This window comes from Perognathus longimembris, chromosome 14 (genome assembly GCF_023159225.1).
Source record: "Perognathus longimembris pacificus isolate PPM17 chromosome 14, ASM2315922v1, whole genome shotgun sequence".
Classification (NCBI taxonomy): Eukaryota; Metazoa; Chordata; class Mammalia; order Rodentia; family Heteromyidae; genus Perognathus; species Perognathus longimembris.
Genome location: NC_063174.1, coordinates 10,988,876 through 11,015,184, shown reverse-complemented (window position 1 = coordinate 11,015,184; position 26,309 = coordinate 10,988,876). Strand labels below are relative to the sequence as shown.

The 26,309-nt window shown below is 38.9% G+C and overlaps 1 protein-coding gene across 1 annotated transcript in view; it reads left to right on the top strand.

Annotated features, from left to right (window-relative positions):
• Nucleotides 1-26,309, top strand: part of Slc25a21 (solute carrier family 25 member 21) — a 473,302-nt gene that overhangs the window by 419,303 nt on the left and 27,690 nt on the right. The window contains exons 5-7 of the mRNA XM_048362495.1: nucleotides 1,649-1,708; nucleotides 4,846-4,953; nucleotides 23,683-23,847. Coding sequence (XP_048218452.1) covers nucleotides 1,649-1,708; nucleotides 4,846-4,953; nucleotides 23,683-23,847 — 333 coding nt within the window. The remainder of the gene's footprint in view (nucleotides 1-1,648; nucleotides 1,709-4,845; nucleotides 4,954-23,682; nucleotides 23,848-26,309) is intronic.

Sequence of the window (26,309 nt, the reverse complement as noted above, 5' to 3'; positions counted from 1 at the left end):
CCATGGGTCCCCAACCTAAGGGACTGGGCTAGAAGTTCTGAGAGATGGTGGACCTCACAGAAGTGTCTACTGTCCTCCCTTATAGTAGGAGGACACAATTGTTCAGTGTTTGCCTTTGTTTTCTTTCTGACTTTCAGTCATTACGAGGATAAAAACCAAACAGGGAAATGAACTCAGTCCTTCACTATAGTAATCTCCCCAGAGATTTCCAAGTCTACAACATGGCAACAATTCTAAAGATTTAATTCCCCCACAAACAAAAATTGTCTGCTTGTCTTTTTTAAACATACTACTAGCAGTCTTGCCATCAACTTTAGGAGAATGAAACAAAAGTAATTCCTGGATCTTTAAAAAGATCTGGTGGCTCACACCTGTAATCTTAGCTACCCAGGAGGCTGCGATCTGAGGATCCTAGCTTGAAGCCAGCCAAGACAAGAAAGCCCATGAGAGTCTTAACTCCAATTAAACACCAAAAGTGGATCTGTGGCTCAAGTGATAGGGTGCTAGCCTTGAGCAAAACAGCTCAGGAACAGCACCCAAGCCTGGAGTTGAAGCCCCAGTTCTGGCATCAAATAAATAAATATTCACCTGCTGTTATAATGACTCTTGGGCTGCCCCAAGACTCCTTAAGACCATTACCACAGAAATCAGGTCTTTCTAACAATGGAGTATGACTGACTCTAAAACTAAATTTTTTTCTTGCCTTTTTAAAAAATTATTGAGTAGGAAATGTTTGTTTTCCTATGCTACTTCTTGGGTCTCAAGAAGCAGACCTGGAAGGTCCTAAGAATGTACCTTCCCGGTAACACTGGCAGTGACTTAACTGAGGGCCCAGGAGCCAGGCATCCTAAGCAGAGTTACTTCCCCAGATAGAGATGGTGCCAAGAGGGAGGAAAAATGTATTCTGTGGAGGAAGCCATTCCATTTGTCTCCACCCAAATTTGCTTAGAATTAAACATCTTCTTCTGAAGGAATTACTAATTTCTCTAGGATCAGGATCAGAATCTTTATTATTAGAATCTTCTTGTTAATATTTTAAATGAGAAAATGAGGAGCTCTTCATTCTGGTTGAGGCTGATCCTGCTTTGAGGTACATGTGAACTAGATAACCAGTCGCCATACCCTAGACTCTCATGGGAGTGAATGACAGTTCACATGTTTGAAAATTTCCTAGGGCATCCAGGAGGCACAGCAATATAAATGCAAGTTAAGGCTGAGAATGGATCTGTTAGTGTCAGGTGTTAGAAACTTGATGGGTAAGCACTTCACAGGAAAGTATAGGAGACCCAAATTTTCAAGTCTCTGCCTATAATTTTTGAATCATGGCCATGTTACAAAAAAAACAGTCTATTGATGTCTGGGGAAACTGAAAATGGTCATGGTAAATGGAAGCTGTATGGTTCATTTACTGCTATAAAGGATTCCATCAGCTCTTGTGTAGGTTATTATAACTGCATTTGAAAAATGTGAACGTTAAAATAAGACCCAATATTGCAACTACCCGGGACAGAATAAAAAAAATTGTGTTTGGTAGTTTATCATTTTCAAATGCTTTTTAATATAAGGATTTACTAAAGAAATTTTGGTCAATTAAAGAGTTTGTTGCAGGAAATTGTTATAAATTTCTGGGTTTGGTTTTGTTTCACAGTTTCTCGCCTTTGAGCAGTACAAGAAAATGCTGGGAAATACGTCACTGTCACCAGGACTGGTAAGTGCGAGTATTTATTATGCTTAAGTGTGTGTGTTATTTCATAAAGCAAAATCTAGAAACAAAACCCCTTTTGATTCTCCAAGGCCTGCTACTAAAATATGAATTCGAGTTATTCAATGTTCAGCTACTTGTTGAAAGCCATCTTCCTAATAACTCACAATTTGGCTATTTTATAGCTCCCAGTGATGAATTTATGATAAAAATGATATGTCTGGAAAGGCCTAGAAGAGATATGGTCAAGAATATAAAATAAAGAGTACATTTGTCCAAGACTTTTTCAAAACCAAAATACGTACATGTTTGCATACACATTGCACGTGTCTATGTATGCAAACGTCAGTATGCCTGAGATGGTTTCCTAACAGGTCACTTTCTAGCTGCTCAAACCGTAGTAAACACAGACCTTTGGGTCACTTGGAATAAAATCTCTCTGTGGTCAGACGCAGACTGAAGGCTCCTTTACATGAATGACTATACACAACTCAGCCACGGAGAACAGTCTTGACACCACTCAAGCCTTACACAAAACTTACTTGGCGATTTGGTTGTTTTCATGTCTCCTTATGCTACTCTTCTTCTTGGAAACCTTGCTGCTTTCTGTAAAGCAAGTGAAATTTCCCAAATGCATGCACACTAAGAGCCCCAAAGGAGACAATGCACTCACTTCTTCCTCCAAATCTCCCTGCAAAACCAAAGGTCATTGTTGCTTGTGGCAATGTACTTTCCCAATGTCTAAGAAAATCTCCATTTGCCTGCTGAGATGGGCCTTGAAACTCAACCGAGGCAGCTTTCTGAGCATCAGTCATTGCATTAAAACTGTTTATCTGTTTATGATGAGGTTCTAGTAAACCCTGTTTAAGTTGAAAACATAGCAAAGCCATAAAGAAATTTGTTAATGGATGCTTTTAATCGACCAGTTACCACCGCCTGGCAACAGTACACTGTAACGTATGGGATGTCCGCCCTCCTGGGGCACAGCGCCCGGTTCTGCACACCCTCCGAGACAGTTTGACACTGCCTGTGCACGACAGCTTGCGGAAAGACCCAAATTCACAGCACAGAGCACATTTTATTCTTACACTACCATAAAGCTGAAAAATGGTAAATTGAACCATTGTGAATCAGGGACTGTACAGCAATTGTAAAGGTTCCTTCAGTGTATTTATTCTGACACATACTCAGTGCAGGAAGAAGTATTTGTTATTTTTTAAAACTATGTATAGCCTCTTACTGGAAAGAACCCTGTTACAGAAACTTTCTGTGGGGTGACATGGATCAAGGTTCATTCTACTCATAAACTGACATATTCAATTGAAAACCCCTTTGTACAACTACTTAATTTTTAAAAATAAAGCCTGTTATGGCAAGGAAATCTGTCCAGTCTCCTGCCTTCTATAAAGGAATTGTGGTGACATGAAAAGCAAAATTACATTAAGTTTTTGTTTTTAATTCCTTGATAACTTCCCCTAATATCATTCTTAACCATAGAAACAACTTGGCAAAAAAAAAAAAAGAGGATTAAAGACTTCCTAGCAAGAGACAATAAAATATGGCCTCCAGAGGGCCAGCTGGATGTTCTTGAGTTAAGCATTGGTACCATGTGAGAAACTGCAAGGCTTCTGACTCTTGAGAGTTAAAACAGGAAAACATTTGGTCACTCTAGCTTCTATAGCCAAAGCATGCAAACTGTATATGATTCTCTTCTATCAGGTTTCTTTTTTGATACACTGAGGCACTTAGCCATTAAATATGCCCTGGTGCTCACATGAAAAGCCCAGGAGACTAGAAATCCCAACAGTAAAAGCATGTCTCTCTGCGAAGGCGAGTAACATGATCTGCTGATATCTGATCAATTCTTATGACAAGGGACTGCCGAACACTAGTTCTGACAGAAAATGGAGTTGAGCTTTGTAGAAGAACAAAAAAGTGAATTACTTGGGAGACTGCATATAGTAAATAGTAAAAACCTGAACATCTGGATTTTAGCTTTCCCAGTCACAAGAGTTTGGGGCTGGGTTGTTGTTTTGGGTTTTTTTCCCCCAAACTTGGCTTCTATGATGGAAGTCTGAGATAAATGAATAAAGTATTTGATCAGTTACTCTATACAAATTATGCTTAACACTGTAATGGAGTGGGAGGAAAGGCAAACATCCTTGGTTTTCCCCTCTCTCCTAGAATCTGTATGCATTACTCCTCTCTCCACTCCATCTCCCACTCTTTTTTTTTTTTTCTCATGCTAACAACGGAGCTTGAACTGCGGGCCTCTGGCTCAGCTTTTTGGTGCTCTACCACTTGAGCCCACACCCCTAAGTCCAGCTTTCTGCTGACTATTTAGAGATGAGAATCTCAAGGACTTTTCTTCCCAGGCTGAGTTCCAACCTCAATCCTCAGATCTAAGCTTTCTGAATAGCTAGGATTATAGGCGTGAGCCACTAGTGTTTGGCTCCTCTATTTTTCTGTACAACAAGAACATTGACTTTACAAACAAAAATTAGATATTATCATCTCCATTTTGCAAATGAAAAAAGCTGGTTCCTGTATAGTTCCAGCAAACATACATAGTGTCTTTGTGCCTTTTTTTGAAATGTCACCTATTTTTAATTGAGAAAGAATAAATAAAAAGTAATTTTGCTATTTAGTAATCGACCAATCACTGTAGGAATTTGACTGTACAGTTGAATGTTTCCAGTCATGTGTTTGTTACCTGAAGGCTTGCTTTTTATAAATACTTTATTCATGTTTCTGCTCCTTGAATTTCTTTATGTCAATAATTGCATGTAAACAGGGTGTCGTTTGCCATTCAAACTCATTTAATTGTTATATGTGCAGATGTCTTCATGTCCACCTCAAGTCAATCAAACAACTTTGCCTTTTGTTAAAGGAAAAAATCATCGTTGATGAGGCTTTGAAATCTGATTTTGAAATTGTTAGGATGTGGTTTGTAGCTTCTGTAATTTCTTCTCCTTGAATTGTCAGCATCTAATCAAGAGTTAAAGCCGTATAGTAATGGTGTATGACACACGTGTGCCACTTTCTCTGTTCTCACCATAACATTCATGGTGTAATAAGCAGGATGCTGGACTTGGTACATGTGATCATCTGTCTTAAAGCATTGATTGATATGATTTTTCTAGACATTTTCCCTTGCTGGATTTGGATCTGGACTAACTGAAGCCATCGTGGTTAACCCTTTTGAGGTAGTAAAAGTTGGCTTGCAAGCCAACCGGAACGTAAGCACTGAGGTAATCATTTCTTGTTTTTTCTTCCATTAAGGGAATGCTTTAAAGTATATCTAATATACACATAAAATTATGGACCTATCCTTTATTTGCTTTTTAAGGCCATAGAAAAAAATCACTGCTAAGAAACTACCATACACAAAAGTCAAATACGTGTCCAAAAAGAATGTGTTAACAAAAACTACAGTAAGAGGACAAACACATATTTGGTTTGAAGTAATCTCTGTAAATCTATTCTTCTCATGGAAGGACTTTCAGCAAAACTACTCTTTTTACACTGCACTGGAATAACCTGTGGCAAAACCACTGAAGTGATAATAGTAGTGTGCTTTCTTAACACATGAAATCATTTTTTATTACCTCACTCCTCTCCTCCACACCGCCTGCCACCCTCCCCAAAAGAGCCCTATGACCTGGCAAAGTTGTCTTTCGGTTAAGTTGGAATGAGCAAGTTACTCAGCCTATGTAGACACCACCACTTGGACAGTGATGGGCCTTGACATTTAATGGCTGGTACATGATGTTCCGTGTAGACAGCTTCCCTTCGAGTGTGCTGCCTTCACTTCCTCTAGTTGCCTAATAATCTGACTTAACCTTGCCAGGTCCAACTGTTCTTGTTTTATGCTTCTGGGTGCCAAGCACAAGGTAAGAGGGAGAGAAGGGGACTGGTGTCGCAGGTCCCTTATTATCACCGGTATTCTGAAAGTGGGTAGTATGTGGTAGAAATTGGTTTGGTGTATCTGCTGACGTGGGTTTTTCTGTAGAAAAGTTTCCCTGCTTCCTACTTAAGCAGCTGCTAAAGGGTGGAGACCCCATCACCCCCACCCCACTTCCTGTCTGCTGACACTGCCTGAGAACTTCCTGACAGTTTCTTGGGCAGGGATGTGGGAAGGAGGGGTGTGGGGAAGGAGCAGGGCCCAGGCTCACCTGTGGCTGCCAAGACCCAAGGTGCAGATGGTCCAGGAAAAGCTGGGTAGCTAGCACGCATGGTATCTACCCAGATGAAGCCAATCCTCATTCAGAGAGAAGTTTTGTAACCTTCAAAAGGTTACCTCAACCCCAGAAAGGTTGGAAAATCTCTGTATACCCCCAGATTTTGTTTCTGTTCTCCTATTCTTTCTTTTGGAGATGAAAGAAAGACATGGACTCTTCAAACTCATTGCCATGGAATCTGGCCAAGGAAAATCGAGCTCATGAGATGGAGAGAGTCGTTTTCATTAGAAGAGAATGTTGGAGATCACCATCCAGTGCCTCATTGTACCCACTGGAACGCTCATCTTGTAGTAGCAATATGGGAGTAAAGGAAAACAGGCTTTCAGTTGCAGGGGCTTTTTGTTTTGTTTAGTTTTGTTTGAATCTAGGAAGCATGTAACCACAGGACAGAAAATGGAACAGAGAACTAGGGCGTGCTTGCAGGAATGAAAATAGTAAGAGTTCTCACAGCATTCTATGCTCATACCTAATCAGTCTCTCTCTGTCTCTCTGTCTCTGTCTCTGTCTCTCTCTCTCTCTGTGATGCCCCCAAGGAGGTTCTACATTGAGCCCAAGTAAGAGTTGCTCCTGTTGCATGTGCCTTATAAGAGCATGAGCAACACCACTCCAGTCCTGCTCAAGATCTTGCTGCATGTCTAGTGTTCCCAGTCTGTTTGCACAAGTGCAGTCTGTGTAAACTGTTTACGTACTTTAGCCACTTTTTTAGGGTACTGGATCTCAGAGCCTTGCACTTTCAAGTTTGCTTACTCAACGGATGCTTTACCAGCTGAGACACATCTCCAGCCAGGATTTGCTGGTTATTTTCAGACGGCATCCCCTGGGCTTTTCGGCCCAGGATTGTTTCCAACTGCATTCCTGCAGATCTCAGCCTCCTGGGAGGCTAGGGTTATACACATGCGCCACTGCACCATTTTTAAGTGCAGGATACAGGGAAATGTTTGGGTTAATTTTTCTTTTTACAATATAAATTGAACTGAATATTGTTAGATATTTCCTGAGAATAAAATATATTAGATGGCTTATAGGATATTTTAATACTACTACAAGAAATTGGAGTTAACAATTGTTGATTACGTAGATCACACTATCAGCATTTGCTTTCAGCACCTATCAGAATTCAAAACTGAGGTTTTGTTTTGACATGGTTCTTTATAGGTCTTAGACATCAAATGGAAAAGATAGCAGTGAGTGGCCACCCAGCATCGGTGCCTATTGGGGAAAAAAAAGTCTACAGAAAAAAATCAAGGGACAACAGTAAAAATGTTGTAACTAGTTGCTTAAAAATGACTATTGGTAAACTGGGCACTGGTGGCTCACACCTAGAATCCTGGCTTTTCAGTAGGCTGAGATTTCAGGATCCTGGCTCAAAGGCAACCATGCAAGTAAGTCTGTGAGATAATTATGTCCAAGAAACTATCCGCCCCCCCCCCCCGCAAAAAAAAAAAGCTGGAAGTGGTAGAGCACTAGCCTTGAACATAAAAGCTCAGGCACAGCGCCCTGGCTTTGAGTTCAAGCCTCAGAACTGGCACCAAAAATAGGAAGTAGGAAAGGAGGGAGGGAGGGAGGGAGGAATGGAAGGAGGAAGGGAGGGAGGGAGGGAGGGAGGGAGGGAGGGAGGGAGGGAGGGAGAGAGGAGGGAAGGAAGGAAGGAAGGAAGGGAGGGAGGGAGGGAGGGAGGGAGGGAGGGAGGGAGGGAGGGAGGGAGGGAGGGAGGGAGGGAGGGAGGGAGGGAGGAACTCGATCATTTTCAGTGCTGTTTTATAGACCTTTTGTGTAGAACTTGTTTATGCCAAGCCTTTCTCTAATGACTACTAGTTTGTTTTTTCCCAATTGGGAACACTCTTTGGTTCAGTTTTATCGATTTTTCTAATATGAAAGAAAGTTGAGGAGGAGGAGCAAGAAAAGAAAAGAGGAGGGATTTAATGCCCTCTTTCTCATTAAAAAATGTTAATTATAAAAATTATTTAGGTTAGGAAACATTATATAGATGTGAGTGTGTAAAAACACAGAAAAATGATATAGACTGTAGCTCAGTACTAGTTTAATAGAAACAACATAAGTAACAATTTTTTTTAGTTGCTAGGTGAGAAAAGTAAAGAGAAATAGGTGAGATTAATAACAAGTTTAATAACAAGTTTTAATAACAAATTTTACTTAGCCCAACATAGTCAGTTTTTTAAAATATTATCTTTTTAATTATTTATTTGTTTAAACTATCTTTAATTAGTTTTATAAAGGAAGTACCATATAATAAAGCAGTTTATGAATATGATGCATCTTGGTCAGTGTCACCCTTTCAACATTCTCTCTCACCCCCCCTCCCGTTCCACTTACCCCTTCCCTTACTCCTATTAGTTTTGTGGTATATATTATAAATTTTTTATTTAAATTTTATTGTTAAGGTGCTGTAGAGAAGGGTTACATTTGCATAAGTAAGGAAATGAGTACCTTTCTTTTTGAATAATGTCACTCCCTCCCTCATTTTCTCCCACTTCCCCCACCTGACTCCCCTTCCCCCCCAAGTTGTAAAGTTCATTTCAACATAGTTGCTAGTATCACTGTTGCATTTGTTCACCTTTTTAACCCATTATTTTTAATTGATTTATTTATTGTCAAAGTGGTGTACAGAGGGGTTACAGTTTCATATATAAGGCAGTGAGTACATTTCTTGCCAAACTTGTTAGCTTCTCCCTCATTTTTCTCCTACCTTTCCCCTCCTCAATTCCCTCCTCCCCCAAATTGTAAAGTTGGTTTACAGCATATTGTTTTGTAAGTATTGCTGTTGCATTGGTTTGTCTTTTACCTTTTGACTCTCCATTTTGATGTTCCCCTTCCCTTCCCTACTTCCAATAAATTACCCACTATTGTTGTGAACCACCCCCCTCCTTTCATTCCCTAAATCAGGTAAACTTCTATATAAGACAAAGGATACAGAAATCAAAAACAGTAGCAACAGGGAATAAAACAAAGGGGAGAAAGAGAAAGAAAAAAGAAATAACTGCAAACAGTACAATGAAAAACCTCTTGCTTCCATTTCTTGGGGTTCATTTTAATAAGCATGATTTTATATGATCGTATGCACATAGCTATTGAGCCATTGTGATCCTCTCCTAAGAATATCCTCCTTTGTTCTCACTGTGTGATGCTTAGAGTGCTGTTTAATTAATCATGTCCAAGTTTAGCTATTTGTCTTTTACTATATATTAGCTTAACTGTAGATTTATAGACATGTTCTTGTTATTGCAAAGGAGGGAAACCATGCAGCCTATGTTTCCTGGGGTCTGCCTTACTTCACTTAATGTAATTTTTTCCAACTTTTTCCATTTCCTTACCTATGGGGCAATGTCATTCTTTCTGATGGAGGCATAGAATTCCATCGTGTGTGTGTGTGTGTGTGTGTGTGTGTGTGTGTGTGTGCGTGCGCGCGCATATATATATATATATATCACATTTTCTTGATCTATTCATCTATTGATCTGGGTTGATTCCATATCTTAGCTATGGTAATACTGCAATAAACATGGTTGTGCTGGTGGCATTGGTGCCAGCTGGTTTGTGGTCATTTGGGTTAATTCCCAGGACCGGGTTTCCTGGGTCATAGTGGAACTCTAAGGTTTTAGTCTTTTGAGGAACCTCCATACAGCTTTCCAGAATGGTTGACCACACTTACATTCCCACCAACAGTGTCATTGCATTCCCTTTTGGCCACATCCCTGCCAGCATCTATTATTATATTTCTTGGTAATAGCCATTCTAACTGTATGCTATTTTGAATTTGCAGTTATTTTATGATCAGAGATTTTGAAATTTTCATCATGTGTCTACTGGCCATTCTTATTTCTTCTTCAGTGATGACTCTCTTTAAGTCTTATTTATGGGGTTGGTATTTCTCTGAGGATTTGTTTTGTAAGATTTAATTATTTTGAGCTCTCAGTACATTTTAGATAGAAGGCCCTAGTAAAGATCTTCTCCCACTCTGTGAGCTTTCTGTTTATCCTGCTAGCTTTGTCCTTTGCCATGCAGAAACTCTTCAGTTTATTGAAGTCCTATTTATACAGCCTTTTCTTGATGTGTTGTGTTTCTAGATCTTTATTTAGGAAGTTTTGACCAATCCACAGAGCCCTAGTGTTTTGCCTTCCTGTAATACTGTCAGGGTATCTGGTCTTATATTGAAGTCTTTGATCCATTTGAAATTGATTCTAGTGCAGGGTAATATATAAGGATCTAACTTCAGTTTTCTACACATGTATAGCCAATTCTGCCAGCACCATTTGTTGAAGAGGCACTCTTTCTTCCATTCTATGGATCAAAGATTAGGTGGCTATAGGTCTGTGGGTTCATTTCTGGGTCTTCGATTCTATTCCATTGGTCATCAGGCCTGTTCATGTGCCAGCACCAAGCTATTTTTATAACTACAGCTTTATAATAGAGTTTGAAGTTCGGTATTGATATTCTTCCAGCACTGTTTTTCCTGCTGAGGATTGCTTTTACTGTTCACGGTCTTGTATTATTCCATGTGAATCTTTGGATTGCTTCTTCTACATCATTGAAGAACATTGTTGGGACTTTGGTGGGTATTGCATTGAATTTGTAGCTGGCTTTAGACTGTATTGCCATTTTCACGATTATACTATGAATTCTTTCTTTTTTTTTTTTTTTTTTTTTTTTTTTGCCAGTCCTGGGCCTTGGACTCAGGGCCTGAGCACTGTCCCTGGCTTCTTTTTGCTCAAGGCTAGCACTCTGCCACTTGAGTCACAGCGCCACTTCTGGCCATTTTCTGTATATGTGGTGCTGGGGAATTGAACCCAGGGCCTCATGTATAGGAGGCAAGCACTCTTGCCACTAGGCCAAATTCCCAGCCCCTTATACTATGAATTCTTGACTGCATTCCTCTCCCCCACCCCTTACCGCCTCCATCCATCCTCCCCTCTCCCCTGGGCCCCATCCTCTCCCTTCTTGCATGCATCTATTGCTTAGTGTTGATTTTGTTGGGCTTTGACCTAGTCTTTCTAAAAGATTATATTATCTCAAACATTATCTTTTGGGATACAATTTCAAAATTTAGATTCATAGAAAAAATTGGAAAAGGTGCATAGATTTTTCACAAATCTTTTGATGCGTGCATTGCCTTCAACATCCATGAATCCCTGGCATTTGCTAATCTTTTTCATTTCACAATTTTAATTTCAACATGAAATCCATATAAAAATTATATGCCTTTTTTCCATACTGAAATGTTACCACAGTGTATTTCTATGCTGGTGTCACATCTCAGTCAACGGGAATACTTTCAGTGCTCGTTAAACACACATGTAGCTTCCATTCGAGATAGTAAAGGTCTCAGGAAGTCATACTAAACTGACTGCAGTTACCTCTACAGTGACTAGAATGGGACATCGGAAATAAAAATTTAAGATGAAGGCTTTTCCATAGTTCAGTGTTTTAATGAGATATATTCAGGTGTTTTCTGTGAATATTTACTTTAGATAAATACTCTAGTACTGAGCACCATCCCCATCCTTAAATACTTACTTTAAAAGGCAAATGCTTACTTATTATAGAAAATTAAGAAAATACAGAACACTACAAAGAAAAGTATACAATCCAGGAGAAATGCTTCTAATGGCCAAGGCAGGATCAAGCCTTCTGAGCTGATTTGTCAAAATGACTTTCTGCCCCATCTTTGGGCTTGGCCTTGCATAGTTTAGGTTCCGTGGACTTTATTCAAAATAAAAGGAACTCCAAGTTTTTTCTCTCCTCTCTTACTAATTTCTAAACCTTGTGAACAAATTATTGAAGGACATATATATTTAGAACTCTCTGAGAAGGCAGTTTGAGAACTAACAAGGCAGGGTTTGGGAAGATACATGCTAAATTCCCATAGTACATTTCACCATTTCCTACCAGGTGGCCTTAAAAAAAAAAGTAGTTGCAGTTCTGTCACTGGTAAGATGGTAGCATTCAGTCCATTTTCCTTACAGCAAGATGTTTCTGCATAGTGCATAGAAGCACAATCTCTGGAGAAACATCTCAGTTATCAAGTGTCCTGGCCTCACACTTGGTACCTTAACTGTCACCCAGTTTCCTCTTTTGTTAGAGAAAAATAACAGCCATAATCATGTCAAAGGCTGTTGTGAGGGCAATGCTGCACATACATGTATAAATCTACGTGTCAATATAGAATAGTAAGTGGTGATAGTTTAATAAATGTTAGTAATTATCACATGTACTTTTGTGAGACTTTTAAATGTAATAATATATACAAAAGTCGTAATAGAGCCTGGCAAATGGCAGACACTTAACCAATAATAACTATTTCTAGAGGCAAGTTGGTCTTATAGATCCTTAAGTAGAGACAGATGTCTACTGAAATATTGCTCAAATTACTATTGAGGAGTTGCACCCGCCCCCAGTGGTAGAAACAGGAACAGCTTACTGAGGGGTGTTCAGACCTCTCTGTGTCCACATTACATCATTCTCCAGTGCCAGACCATCTATTCTTTTTCTTTGCTTTTATTCTCTTTTATATTAAACTGACCCGTAATTGCAGGTTTTGAGGTCATAATGTGATGTTTCATTACAGGCATATATTTTATAATAACTAAATCAAGATATTTAGATTACCCATGACCTCATACACCTCCCTTTTTTATGTCAAAGTCCTGTCTTCTATTTTAAAACACTGAAACATTAATCACCCTCACTATATGGTTCAATAAAATGCCAGAACTTATCCTGCTAACTGTCTACAACGGCTCCTCATAGAGTTAAACATAAAACTATCATTTGATTCTATAATTCCATTGCACAAGCATATATTCAAATATAAAATAAAATCAATGTAGTAAGGAGATAGTTAACACTCTAGTTAATTGTGGCATTATTGATAATAGCCAAGATATGGAATCAATTCAACTGTCCCTCAAACAACGAATACGTAAAGAAAATGGATATGCATGTAGACCTATGTATGTATGCCTATATGTATGTATATATGCACATATATCTACACATATATGAGTGCATGTATGTGTATATTTGCATATCATGAAGCACTTTTTGACTATTAAAAAGGGATAAAAATCCTTTTTTTGGAGCAGCATAGAAGACATTATGTTAAGCAAAATAGTTCAGGCAGAAAGACAATGACCACATGATTGAACTCAATACAGAATCTCAAGAAGTTTACCTAATGGGAATTGAGAATAGAATAAAGGTTAGCAGAGTCTGAAGAGGAGTGGTGAGCCTATATTCTTTATTAAGAATCAGACTGGCCTATTAAGGAGGTTGTTTTTATTCAATATGTAGGCCCTTAACTTCATAAACAGTAGTAGCCAGCTAACTGTCATCTCTAAAGATGAAACTAAAAGCATTTTGAGGCCACTCTGGAAAGAATTCAGCCACAACCAAGATATTCTGTGAATTCCTCATCAAGCTTCTTAGCTGCTTCATGTAGAAGGAAATGGGCCCAGCTCATTTTCACTTTTGTCAGCTACCAATGGTAGCAGACAAGGAATGCATGGGCTGCGGGCAGAGTGGCCAGCGGACTTGACAGCACCTTTAAGAAAAGCTGAGTTTCCAGGGGCTGGAGATATAGCCTAGTGGCAAGAGTGCCTGCCTCGGATACACGAGGCCCTAGGTTCGATTCCCCAGCACCACATATGCAGAAAACGGCCAGAAGCGGCGCTGTGGCTCAAGTGGCAGAGTGCTAGCCTTGAGCGGGAAGAAGCCAGGGACAGTGCTCAGGCCCTGAGTCCAAGGCCCAGGACTGGCAAAAAAAAAAAAAGAAAAGCTGAGTTCCCCATAAAGGCTTCCTTTGCAGGTGGGTAAACTTGCCCTGCCAGCGGTGTGAGCTTCTGAGGCAGTGTTGCTCAACTCAGCCTGCCTGCCTTCATGTCTTGACACTATGGAATCCAACACCGCTTATTTTGAATTCTTCTATTTCTTCAGCCTAAAATGGTGAGTCAGTGTAGTCTTTTCAACATGAAGTTTCCAGAGAAGTTACCACAGCTAAGCGGAGCTCTGCAGTGGGAAACCGCCTAGGAAAACAGCAGTCAGTATTACTTTTACTACAACATTCAGCGTATGGGGGAGTGACAAAGACAAAGCAAAGAAAGAGGAGGGCCCCAATGTCTCCCACCTATAATCCTAACTGATTCAGGAGGCTGAGATCTAAGGATTCTGGTTCAAAGCCAGCCCAGACAGTGACATTTGTGAGACTCCTATCTCCAGTTAACCACCAAAAGGCTGGAAGTAGAACTGTGGCTCAAGTAGAAGAGTGGCAGCCTTGAGTGAGAAATCTACGGGACAGTACCCAGACCTTGAGTTCAAGCCCATGTACCAGCACTTGCACACACACACACACACACACACACACACACACACACACAATGTAGAACATCCCTTTGCCATGCTGAGGAGACCAGCATGGAGCCTTCTGATGCATGAGGTCCAGAGTAAGGAGTTCTCTAGCTAAATCCAAAGTGCAGTAAGGGTGCTGGCCAGAGGCTCTTTTAAAGTTCTTGGGGGCTACCTGCTGGGAACTGGAGGTCTGAACCCCCAGTGCAATCCCCACCAAGCCTTCCCCAACATATCAGGTTCTGTGCTGGCTGCAGCTCCCCTGCTTGTCCTCTGCGGTCTGCACTGATCCTTTAGCGGGCCAGAAGTGTGTTTTATTCACAGAATCCGCCTTCCCACACACTTTAGCCATAAATGGTGTCAGAAATGTTAAGGAAATTGTGGTGTTTGGGGTTCCTGATACTGCTCTCCTATCCTTTCAATGGATATATAGAATATTTTAGTAAATGTGCTTGCCTTGCTTCCACTTTTCTAATTAAGGCCCTATCAGCTAAAGACCATAATCCCTACTACACTTCCTCTCAATTCCAATACCAGAATCTTGGCCAGCATCTTAAAATTCACAGGAAGCAAAGAAAACCCGTCTCCAATTTAAATAGGCTTGACCTTCTATGGAGAGCAAATAATCACAGAGTTGTCATGATCTGGCTTGGCTCAGTGGGTGTAAAAACATGTTTAAATAAAATCAGGATAGACCCAAATCGCCACTCCCCCTTCAAACTAACCCCAAGCAAAGGCTTCCTCTGGTTTATAATGTCTCTGGTTTCGCACTAAACTCACCCAAGGATTTCTCTACCATGGATGGTTTACATGTCCAGTCCTGCCAAGAGTGTGACTCTGTAGCTTAGTGTCCTTCTAGGGCCTTTTTCTTCTCTAAACAGCTGCATTATTTTTCATGTGTATATTACGAACTAGAAGCCCCTATCAGTCGTGCTAAGCCACACAGTGTTTGGTTGGCATGCTCTCTGTTAGCCTGGAACATGTGAATTTCTCCCCAGAAGCAAAATCTTGGATGAATTGTTTCCCAGTTTTTCTCTCCACTTTGAAATCGACTTCAAAGTTACTATTTGGCTAAAGGGTTCTTTTCCTTCCCTTGAGGTCTATAGGATTTGCCTCTGATGTGTGGCTGGGACACAGGTTTTCCTTCTACTCTGTCATTTTTGTCTACATTACACATGAATATAATCATTCTCATTCTCAAATATTAAACTAAACCTTTAGGAAATTGCAAAAGCCTGCTGTTCCTCTATTTAGTTTTTAAAGATGTTCAATTAAAAAAAAGAAGAAAAACAGTCTTCCTACCTACTTGCTCTGTAATAATAATTTTAAGGAGTGATGAACAGATAATAAATGGCTAATTGATGGTAAAGTCTTTAAGAATAGGAAATTTTTTAGGTTAATTCAGGAGTTGGATAGCATCATTAAATTTAGCTTTATATACTTTATTCTAAAAGCTTAAGAGTTTACTAGAGACAAATTAGATCATACATGATAGCCCAAAACTCAGTGATTACTTTCTCCACACAACCTACAAATGTTTAAGTAAACTTAATTGCATTATGTAGGGTCAATGTGTAAAGTAAGTAGAAAGGCTGTATTTTGTGATCATTCCATAAACGAGACTTGAGCTCTATAAAGAATAGATGTGTGTGTGTGCACATGCACACTTGTGTGTGTTTACAAGTATTGTGAGACACCAGTTTCATGGACATATCAACGTTCACTGTGGTAGCCTAGGATAAGCTCACATTTTTCCTGTATTACCACATAAAACTGTCTGGCAACTGTTCAGTACTTAAACTGTTTCTTTCCAGTCTATGATGCTTATAGACAGAAAAGAAAACTATGCTTATGAATCCATTCCTATAGTTATCTTTCAACAATAACTCAAAGGGCAGCCAAGTTGCCTCTCTATTATCATCTACAGAAAATAGATTTCAGTCTTCCACTCAGCTGTGCCAAGAACCCTAGAGTCTTGCTTTTAAAAATCAAGACTTTGAAGTAATGATAATAGCTACCATTTACAGAACGTCTATTATATGCCAGACCTTGGACGATATCTTACGTGTCCTTTTAAGATATTTGATTTTTTTAAAAAAACTTCATATGATTTCACAAACATATAAAATAATACTTGTATCACAAATTCCTTATAGCAATTATATGGAATTCTATAAAGAAACCATAATTGGTGACTTCTCCCAATCCTTTGCTCTAACCTCATCGTGCTCATTATGTGAGCTCTTCTTTTCCCAGTCCTCATGTTCATTTGATATTACAAATCCTCCCAGTATCTCTACAAGGGGGATGGATTTGTTCTCATTTTATAAGTAGGAAAAATAATGGCAAAGATATGATGAGTAGCAAGGAATTGGGCCTTAACACAGAAGTCTCTAGTCAACCATATTGCTTTCATTGGAACAAAGCAACCCAGATCATTAAGAAGTTCAAAGGCAAAAGAATTCAAATGAGGGCTGGGGATATAGCCTAGTGGCAAGAGTGCCTGCCTCGGATACACGAGGCCCTAGGTTCGATTCCCCAGCACCACATATACAGAAAACGGCCAGAAGCGGCGCTGTGGCTCAAGTGGCGGAGTGCTAGCCTTGAGCGGGAAGAAGCCAGGGACAGTGCTCAGGCCCTGAGTCCAAGGCCCAGGACTGGCAAAAAAAAAAAAAGAATTCAAATGAAAATATTTTTGTTAACTATGAGAAAGCAAAGGTTGCTTTCTTAATGCCACAGCACTACCATCTTCCTTGGTGCTCCTAAAACAGTACAGAGAAGTAGTGCCGTTCCCTCTCTTCGTACAGGGGTGCCCAGCCTCCCCCAGAAGGATGACTATTGGTCAACAACTGTTGGCAAAGCTTTGGGGCTTATCATCTGGAAAAAGGGAGAAGGGGTGAGGGTGGAGGATGATAGCAAAGTATTTTCTACTTACAGATTATTTTAAAGTCGATCTGAGCTCAGTAGTGCCAGTAGCTACATGGTTCTAGCTACTTAAGAGGCTGAGATCTAAGGATCATAGTTCAAAGCCAGCCCAGGCAGAAAGTCTGTAAGAGTCTTATCTATAACTAACCACCAAAAACCAGAAGAGAAACCATGGCTTAAAGTTGTACAGCGCCAGCCTTAAGCAATAAAGCTGATAGTGCCCAGGCCCTGAGTTTAAGCCCCAGTATTGGTGCAAAGAAAAAGAAAGTCAATCTGTTCATCCAAGTAACTCAAGATAGAATAGTTAAACTATAGTTAATATCTGGGATATCTTTTTTGTTCATAAAAATGTGCCACTAAAATATCCTATAGTGATGAATTAATAAAATAGCTAAGGTAAAAAAGTGTAAATGTACAAATAGGATTTTAAATTTAATTTCTCTCCTTTTGCTCATATTTTAAAGGAAAGTTTTTCTTTTCTCAAATTTATGAAAAACATTTAAGCATTTACTTGACTAATGGAAAATGTATGTGCTCTTCTGTCTCCTGAAGAGCCAGCTTATTTTTTTACCTAAGTGTAGCAAGCAGGACTCCCCCCACCCAAAAAAGCAGTATTTTCCTGATGGCCCTTATTTGGACGTTCAATCCATTTGTGAAGGTCTCATCCAGTTTCCTTTCCAGCCTCGTGATGAAATCCTGTGCACATCATTCCTTCTTTGACTTGAAAATTCAACCGAACTTACCTTGCATAGGAAGCAGGTGAAGGAGCCCATGTGCAGTGTGCTGTCCTTTGACATCTGGGCCTAGAGCTCTTTCTTTGGCCCTAAAGATGTAGGAAATCCGTACGCACCCTTTGGCTGCACTATTGGCCACACTCTGAGATCTATTTACCCAGGGAACAATGCCTGCTGCCTAAAACCTCTGTCTGTGGTCTCAATAGCCATTAGAGCCAGTGATGGTTTGTAGTTGGATGGAAGAACTCCCTTCCTTTCTTTGAATCTTTTTACTTTTTAATAAATTTTATTATGTATATATGAGATTTACCACATGCCATGGGATGGGTGGATAGATAGACAGATAGATAGATAGATAGATAGATAGATAGATAGATAGATAGATAGATAGATAGACAGACACAAACAATAACTGTAGTGTGGCAGATATACATGTCTATCATTTCACATAGTTACTTTAGTGTCACAGGAACTGCTAATATCTAATTTAATGAAAGTCCTAACACCTCAGTTTTTCTAGCTGTAGTGCTCATGGTGGGCATTAGATCGCTCAATTTTTCATTCTGTGTATCTCTTACGTTGTATCCTTTGACCTATATCTCTCCACTCCCTCCACTCATCCTCCTGCCCCAGTAACCACGGTTTTTCTGTGTATATTTGGCTTTTTGTTTTGACAGCACTAGGATTTGAACTCAGACCCTTGAGGAAAACTTTCAGACGTTTTGCTTTTACTATTTTGCAAATAACATCTCATTTTTTCTCCCAGGCCTGCCAGAACTATCCTCATGGCACCCCGCTCTCTCCTGGTTGAGAGGAGGCAAGGGGGTGTCTCACAAACTTTTTACCTTGGCTAGCCTCAAACCATGATTCTCCTCCTGACGAGCTAGGATTACAGCTGTCAGGTACTGCACCTGGCAGGATCTTCTTCTTTTTTTTTTTTTTTTGACCAGTCTTGTGCCTTGGACTCAGGGCCTGAGCACTGTCCCTGGCTTCTTCTTGCTCAAGGCTAGCACTCTGCCACTTGAGCCACAGCGCCACTTCTGGCCGTTTTCTGTATATGTGGTGCTGGGAATTGAACCCAGGGCCTCATGTTACAAGGCAAGCACTCTTGCCACTAGGCCATATCCCCAGTCCAGGATCTTCTTTTTTAACTCAACATTTTTTTTCTCTAAACAGAAATTTGACTCCATATTTATAACCCTTATGGAATATTCCCCTTGATACACACAAAAATTATCCACATATCTCTACAAATAAAAACAAAAGCCAAAAAAGAGTTCAGATTTTAGAATATGAGCAAGGTACCATGCACTTGGCACAGCATGTGGTACGTAGAATGAAGGTTGGAGTTTCCAGCAGCAGCATTTGGCAATAGCCAAATCAAAGTTAAAGATGACATTGAATTATTTCAAGTACTTCAAATGGAAAATCTTTGGTAAGTACCAGTGAATGGAGGATTTCTATAAAGCAGTGTTGATAGTAATGATATCACCAGGAGCTAGACCCCAATCCACCTGCTCTTCTATAGTTGCAGCTCTTTGCAGTCAGTGAAAACACACACGGGAAAGTTAGAATGCAACTCAGTCCACAACTGGTAACCAAGTATGAAAATTGGAGTGATTCTAAATAGCACATGGAAACTGAACTGAGAGATGTGACTGGCTAGCTTGGCTAGTATTGGAATCATTTGGCTGAAGATGCTAATTCGTCACCATTTTGTTTTGAAATGGAAGCCTAGTAATCAAATAAGTTTAGTAAAATTCCTTGTGTTTATAGAGATCTAGTCAAAATGGTTCTATATTTTCCTATTTCAGCATCCTAGTGGAAGTTATGCTTTGCCTCTCTAATTGAATATTTGCTTACATGTGTATAATACAACATCTCTGAATGGAGAAAAAACACACTATCATATTTCTAATTTTTGCCGGCATTCGACTTCCTATTTTTCTTTATCTTATCCTAAGGCCTTAGATAGCCAGAAGAATATATCCATATTATTATCTGTCTGCTACTTTATCAATTGGATGAGCAAGGTCCAAAAATCTTATCACTTATGTATAATAAAAAGACGAAAGCATAGACGGGGAGTCCACAGGTCTCAGGCTGAGTGCTGACACTACCATTCACTTTGTAATCTCAGCCAAGTAACTTCACTTTGAAGCCTTAGTGTCCTCGTGTATCAAATGAGGATAATGGTAATATCTATCTCATACAATGCACATGTAGTCCCAATCTAAGACTGACAAGCAATCTTAGATATCTGTTCCAGATATCTGATAACGTAGATGACAATCTTTTCCAGGCTCTAAAGCCATGTGGTGGGGCTGAATCTGTGTGCTTTTCATTTCCTATGGTCCCATGTAGGTGTTTCCTAAGAGCCACGTGCAAAGTCCTTGACAAGGATGCTCACTTGAGGGGCGGGGAAGGGACAAATTTACAGGCCATAGACATAAGAGATAAAGGAGAAAAGCCATAGGGGTGAGACACTATGCCTGAAAGAAGACTTCTGGCAGATTATCTCCCATTCTGCAGCACTTATCACAAGGCTTCAGGCTTCTGAAAAAAAAATGGGAAGAATAGCCAGAAGGAAGGAGAAGGAAAGCACTCTAAGGATGTCTGTCCTACCCTCTCCCTCTCCCCAGTCAGCTCCACCTTTAGATTGCAACTGCATTCAACTAACAAAGAAATTACATGTTATTTTATTTTAACTATTCATATGGTTATTGGTGCAATTGTTATTATTTACAGATAAATATAGGGGACATACTTATGGTAAACTAAGTTTATTGACTTATCTCAATAATATGAGAATGTCTGTTATGATCCGTGTTTGCAAAATAAGTGAAGATACATTAGAGAGGATGAAATACTTGTCAATGGATAGACAGCTAGAGTACAGACTCCACAGGCATGGATTTAAACCCCATGCGTTACAACTGCTTGTATACACCTAGCACCTATGCCAATAAAAACCAGCAAATAGAATCATGAAATTCTATGTGAAGGGTAGGGGAATGCAGTCGCAATGTTCAATGCACATATGTGAAAAAGGAGGCAGGCAACTTGAGGGAATTAGGAGCACTTAGGAAGGGAAAATGATGAAGCGGTGACATTGACCAAGATGCATTGTACTTGTAGATTGGCATGTTGAAGGGAAGCTCCCTTGTACAACTACTTAAAAAAAACTTTGAAAATTAAAAAAAATGATAAGTTCCATTTGGCTATTTGCCATCTGTGAGATCTCCTTTCAAGATGGTGAGAAAACAGTGAGGGAGGAGGTAACAAGTTTAACAAGAAGTGTACTCACTACTTAACATATGTAACTGTAGCCCCTCTGTACATCACCTTGACAATAAAATAAATTTTTAAAAAATATGATGAGAAAAATGTTATCCAAATTGTTTAGTCATCTCATTCTGTTAATTTAGTAAACTGTGGTTTTAAAATAGTAGACATATTTAAACCCGTCTTTTCAGGAAAGCCATTCATCCTTTTCTAAACTTCATATGTTTCATTGGTTCCCCATCGCTCTACACCTTTGAAAGGCCTCTGAACTCCCTGCCCCCCTGCTGTTTGGGGAAGCCTTAGGTGAGTGAAGACACAGAGAAAGCTGAGATTTTCAGGGAACACCTGAATTGGTCAGTCTGGATCTGGCCAGCTTTCCTTCTGCCTACCCTTATTCTCCCATCCCCAAGACAGCATCTCTCCTGAGTCTAGGCTGCCCTCTTCAGAGTAAGAAAGCAGTACCCATGCAGAGCTCTCGGTACTGCCAGAGCTTGTGTTAAATGTATCCTCATCTCTTGCAAACTAAAAATCTAATAATTAGATTGGTAGCGTATCAAAATGCAAACAGAAAAGGATAATGTATGAAATAGTGGAATTTATCATGGCAAGATTTTTTTTGGTTTTCCTCTATGAGATGTCTTGCTATTTCAAGACACATTCACTCTCACATGGTATTTTCACATTACAAAGAAAAGGTTTTTTTAAGATTAATGTAATTTATTGCAGTTAATCCTCTTAAATCAAAAGATGACTTAAATACAGAATTGTAGCTAGTTGGAGTTTTCTTTTAACAGTCATCAGTGAAAACTATAGGATTTACTGTATAAATAAGCACATTTAAATATAGTATGTTAATTATATAACTTTAAGTACAAGTTGGATGAAAAGCCTTGATTGGATTTATTCCTTTCTGTTCTGCTGATGGAGCCTTAATAGCACATAATAAGAAAATACCTTTAGTCTGAAAGCACATCACACTGCTGTGATCACCCCAGCAACCTACTTCAGTAAGCTAGCAAACAAATATTATGTCAGTGCTTGCCTCGTGGGGAAAATATTAGACACAATATTTTCTCCTATTTAATAATCAGTCAAAATATGAGTGGGGCAGATAGTCCGTGTTACAGTGCCTTCACAAAGGAACAATCATTCATACTTTTTTATTTTAATTTTTATTGTTAAGGTGATGTACAGAGGGGTTACAATTACATAGACAGTGAGTACATTTCTTGTCAAACTTGTTACCTCCTCCTTCATTTTTCTCCCAACTTCCCTCCTCCCCATTCCACCCCCCCCCCCGGAGTTATGCAGTTGTTCACAACCTGTTGTCTTGTACATATTACTTTTGCATTGGTTCAGCTTTTACCCTTTGTCTCACCATTTTTTATGTTCCCCTCCCTTTCCCTAATTCAGGCAAACATATATGCAATGCCCAGGCTACCAGAATCAAGTACAGTGACATCGGGGGCTAAATCATAGGGAAGATAAACAGGAGAAAAAAGAAATAATTTCACATCATATGTTTAAAATAACATTAGTGATAAACCACTTGTTCCCATATTTTGGAGATCATTTTGCTTAGTGTTATCTTATGTGATCATATGTACATAGCTATTAAACAATTGTGATCATCTGCTAGGACTATCATAGACATATATATATACTAATCATTAGCAATGATCACTCATACTTTTTTAAGAAAAAAAAGTGTATTGTTATGAATTGTAAACATTACAGCAAACTTCCATGAGCTCTTTAGCAAGATCCAAAGGCAAATTGGATTCTAGCAAAGTATTTCAGCCTCAGGTTATTAATCAGAGGTCTAGAAAATGATAAATTAAAGGTAATCTGGTTTCCTAATACCATTGAGCCATAATTTACCTCAGCAGGTGATACACACACCAGTTGCTCAATTTATTGAGCTATGGACATTCAATACTTTCCATGGCCAATTCCTAACTAGCACCTATTTAAATTTTTGAGAGAATAGAATGAGACTTATTTTAGCATTTGCTTTAGAAAAATGTATGTAGGGAGGTAAATATGCTAGATTCAAGAGCCAAATATAAATTCCTTTCACATGATTCATATTGATGGATTACTAATTTATCCATTAGAGTGGATAATTCAGAACTGGATACAATTATTTACACATTGAAAGTGATGATGATTACTGCATGGCATTAGTTCACCAATTCCGCCAAAGATGTTCTTTTCTTTGCCAAAAAAAAAAAAAATCTTCCTATGAAGCCTGTTGATATGCAGGCACATTTGTTTTCTTTGGGAGTTTTCTAATTTTAAAAAGAACAGACCAACAAGGCATGATTATTCTTGTTTGAGAAAATAGTTCCCACTAATTCTGACTTGAAAAGAAACATGTCAGTTCATTCCACAATCCCAAGGATGATCTTTCTCCCTTTGCTGCTCTCTCCTACAGCACCCATCCACTTTGAGTTTTGCAAAACAAATCATTAAGAAGGATGGTCTGGGACTTCAGGGCCTCAACAAAGGACTTACAGCAACCTTGGGACGTCACGGAGCTTTCAACATGGCTTACTTTGGCTTCTATCACAATGTTAAAAGCATGGTTCCTGTCTGTAAGGTAACTAACTATAGAATAATAGATCAAGACCCCAGGGTGGGGAAGAGACCTCTCAATAATAATAGCTTTATGTGTAGAGTGTTTATGATGTCCTATCATTGACAACCATTACTTAATTTGATCCTCATATCAGGCTTTCCATGTTGAATGTTGTTATAGCTCTTTTCTGTCCACACACTGAGGCATAGGAAAGCCCAGTATATTGCTCAGGATCCATTGTAAATAGTAAAGCAGAGGCTTGAACCCATATCTGAAGCAAAATTTATCTGCTTCATGAATGTCGATTACATAAGAATGCTGTTCAGTTATCACAAATAGGAGCTTCTAGTAACTATGTTATTAATTTTCACCTGTCACATTTTTTCAACAAAGATGAAATTTTCATATTGAGCTCATAGAGAAAAAGATCAGCAATTTTTGCATAGGCGTTAATACTAAAACTCACATATCAATCTAAGTAGTGAATCAGCTCTTCTAAAGTTGTTTGCTTTTGATGCAACCTAATGATACCAGCTATTACTATTGTTTTATGGTAACTTACAGATACTAAATGTCTTCAAACATCTACAATATAAAAGTAGCACAGGATGTACTTTTAATCTGTAGGATTATGGAATTTCTCTCACTGTAAGGCACACACTCATGATGCCAACTCTGCTTTTTGGAATCTGAGGGAAATAACTCATATAACATGAGAGAAACAGATTGTTTTATTTTTATTTTTATTTTCAAGGTGATGTACAGGGGAGTACAGTACATACATAAGGTAGTCAGTACATTTCTTGTCAAACTTGTTACCTCCTCCCTCATTTTTCTCCCTCCCTCCTCCCCCTGATTTGTACAGTTGGTTTACTACATATTGTCTTGTACATATTGCTCTTGCATACATTGCTCTTCACCATTTTGATGGTCCCCTTCCTTTCCCTGATTCAGACAAACATATATACAATACCCAGGGTACCAAAATCAAATACAGTGACACCAGGGGCTAAACCATAGGGAAGATAAACAAAAGAAAAAAGAAAGAATTTCACATAGTACATTAGAAATAACAGTAACAATGATAAACTGCTTGTTTCCATAACTTGGAGTTCTTTCAGTTAGCATCATCTTATGTGATCATATGTATATAGCTATTGAGCTATTGTGATCTTTTGCTAGAACTATCCTAGACATATAATAATTACCAATGAGAGGAACCATAGAGTCTGTGTTTCTTTGGGTCTGGCTCACTTCACTTAGTATAATTTTTTCCAAGTCTTTCCATTTCCTTACAAATGGGGCAATGTCATTCTTTCTGATAGAAGCATCGAATTTCATTGTGTATATATACCACAATTTCTTGATCCGTTCATCTATTGAGGGCCATCTGGATTGGTTCCATATTTTAGCTATGCTAAATATTGCTGTACATGGTTGTGCTGGTAGCTTTAGTATAGTCTTACTTGTGATCTTTGGGATAAATGCCCAAAAGTGGGGTTGTTAGGTCATAGGGGAGCTCTGTGTTTAGCCTTTTGAGTGTAGTAAGGTTCCCTTTTGGCCACATCCCTGAAAGCATCTGTTGTTATTAGTTTTGTTGATAATGACCATTTTTACTGGGATGAGGTGGAAACTCAATGTTGTTTTGATTTGCATTTCTTTTATGGCCAAGGATGCTGGGCACTTCTTCATGTACCTCTTGGCCATTCTCATTTCTTCTTCAGAGAAGTCAGAGAGAGAGAGAGAGATTTATTCTTCCTTTGTGGAGCTACCAAAAGACCTGAGATAAATAGAAATTACACATAACAAAGTAGATTACATCAATTACTTACATAAATATTTATATATTTATTGACTTTATGAGTGAATGTATTTTAACATTGTATATTATTTCAATAAAATGATTTTGTTATATTTGAAGTAGAAAATAGATCACTTTATATATATATATGCATATATATGTATAGTCACAAATGGAAGAATTCATTTAAAAACCCACAAGTACATAAACTTTGATTACAAAGGTTGTAATTATCCCTGTTAATAATCTGAACATACACTGGCTCATGCCTGTAATCCTGTCTACTCAGGAGGCTGATATCTGAGAATCACAGTTCAAAGCCAGCCCAGGCAGAACAGTCTGTGAGACTCTTATCTCCAGTTAACCACCAGAGAACTGGAAGTGGCATTGTGGGTCAAAGTGGTAGAGCACTAGACTTGTGCTGAAGAGCTCAGGGACAGCACCCAGACCAAAAGTTCAGGTCCCAGGACTGATAATAATAATAATAATAATAATAATAATAATAATAATAATAATAGCATAATGTTTTATTTCAGTAATAGATTTTATTAAGCCTTGCATATATACATCAGGCAATCTGTAAGGCCCTAATTCTTCTGAGATGACAGTATCTCTAGAGACTTCTCAATGGACACAATAACAATAGAGTATCATGCTTAAATAAGCATCATATTGAGAGTCA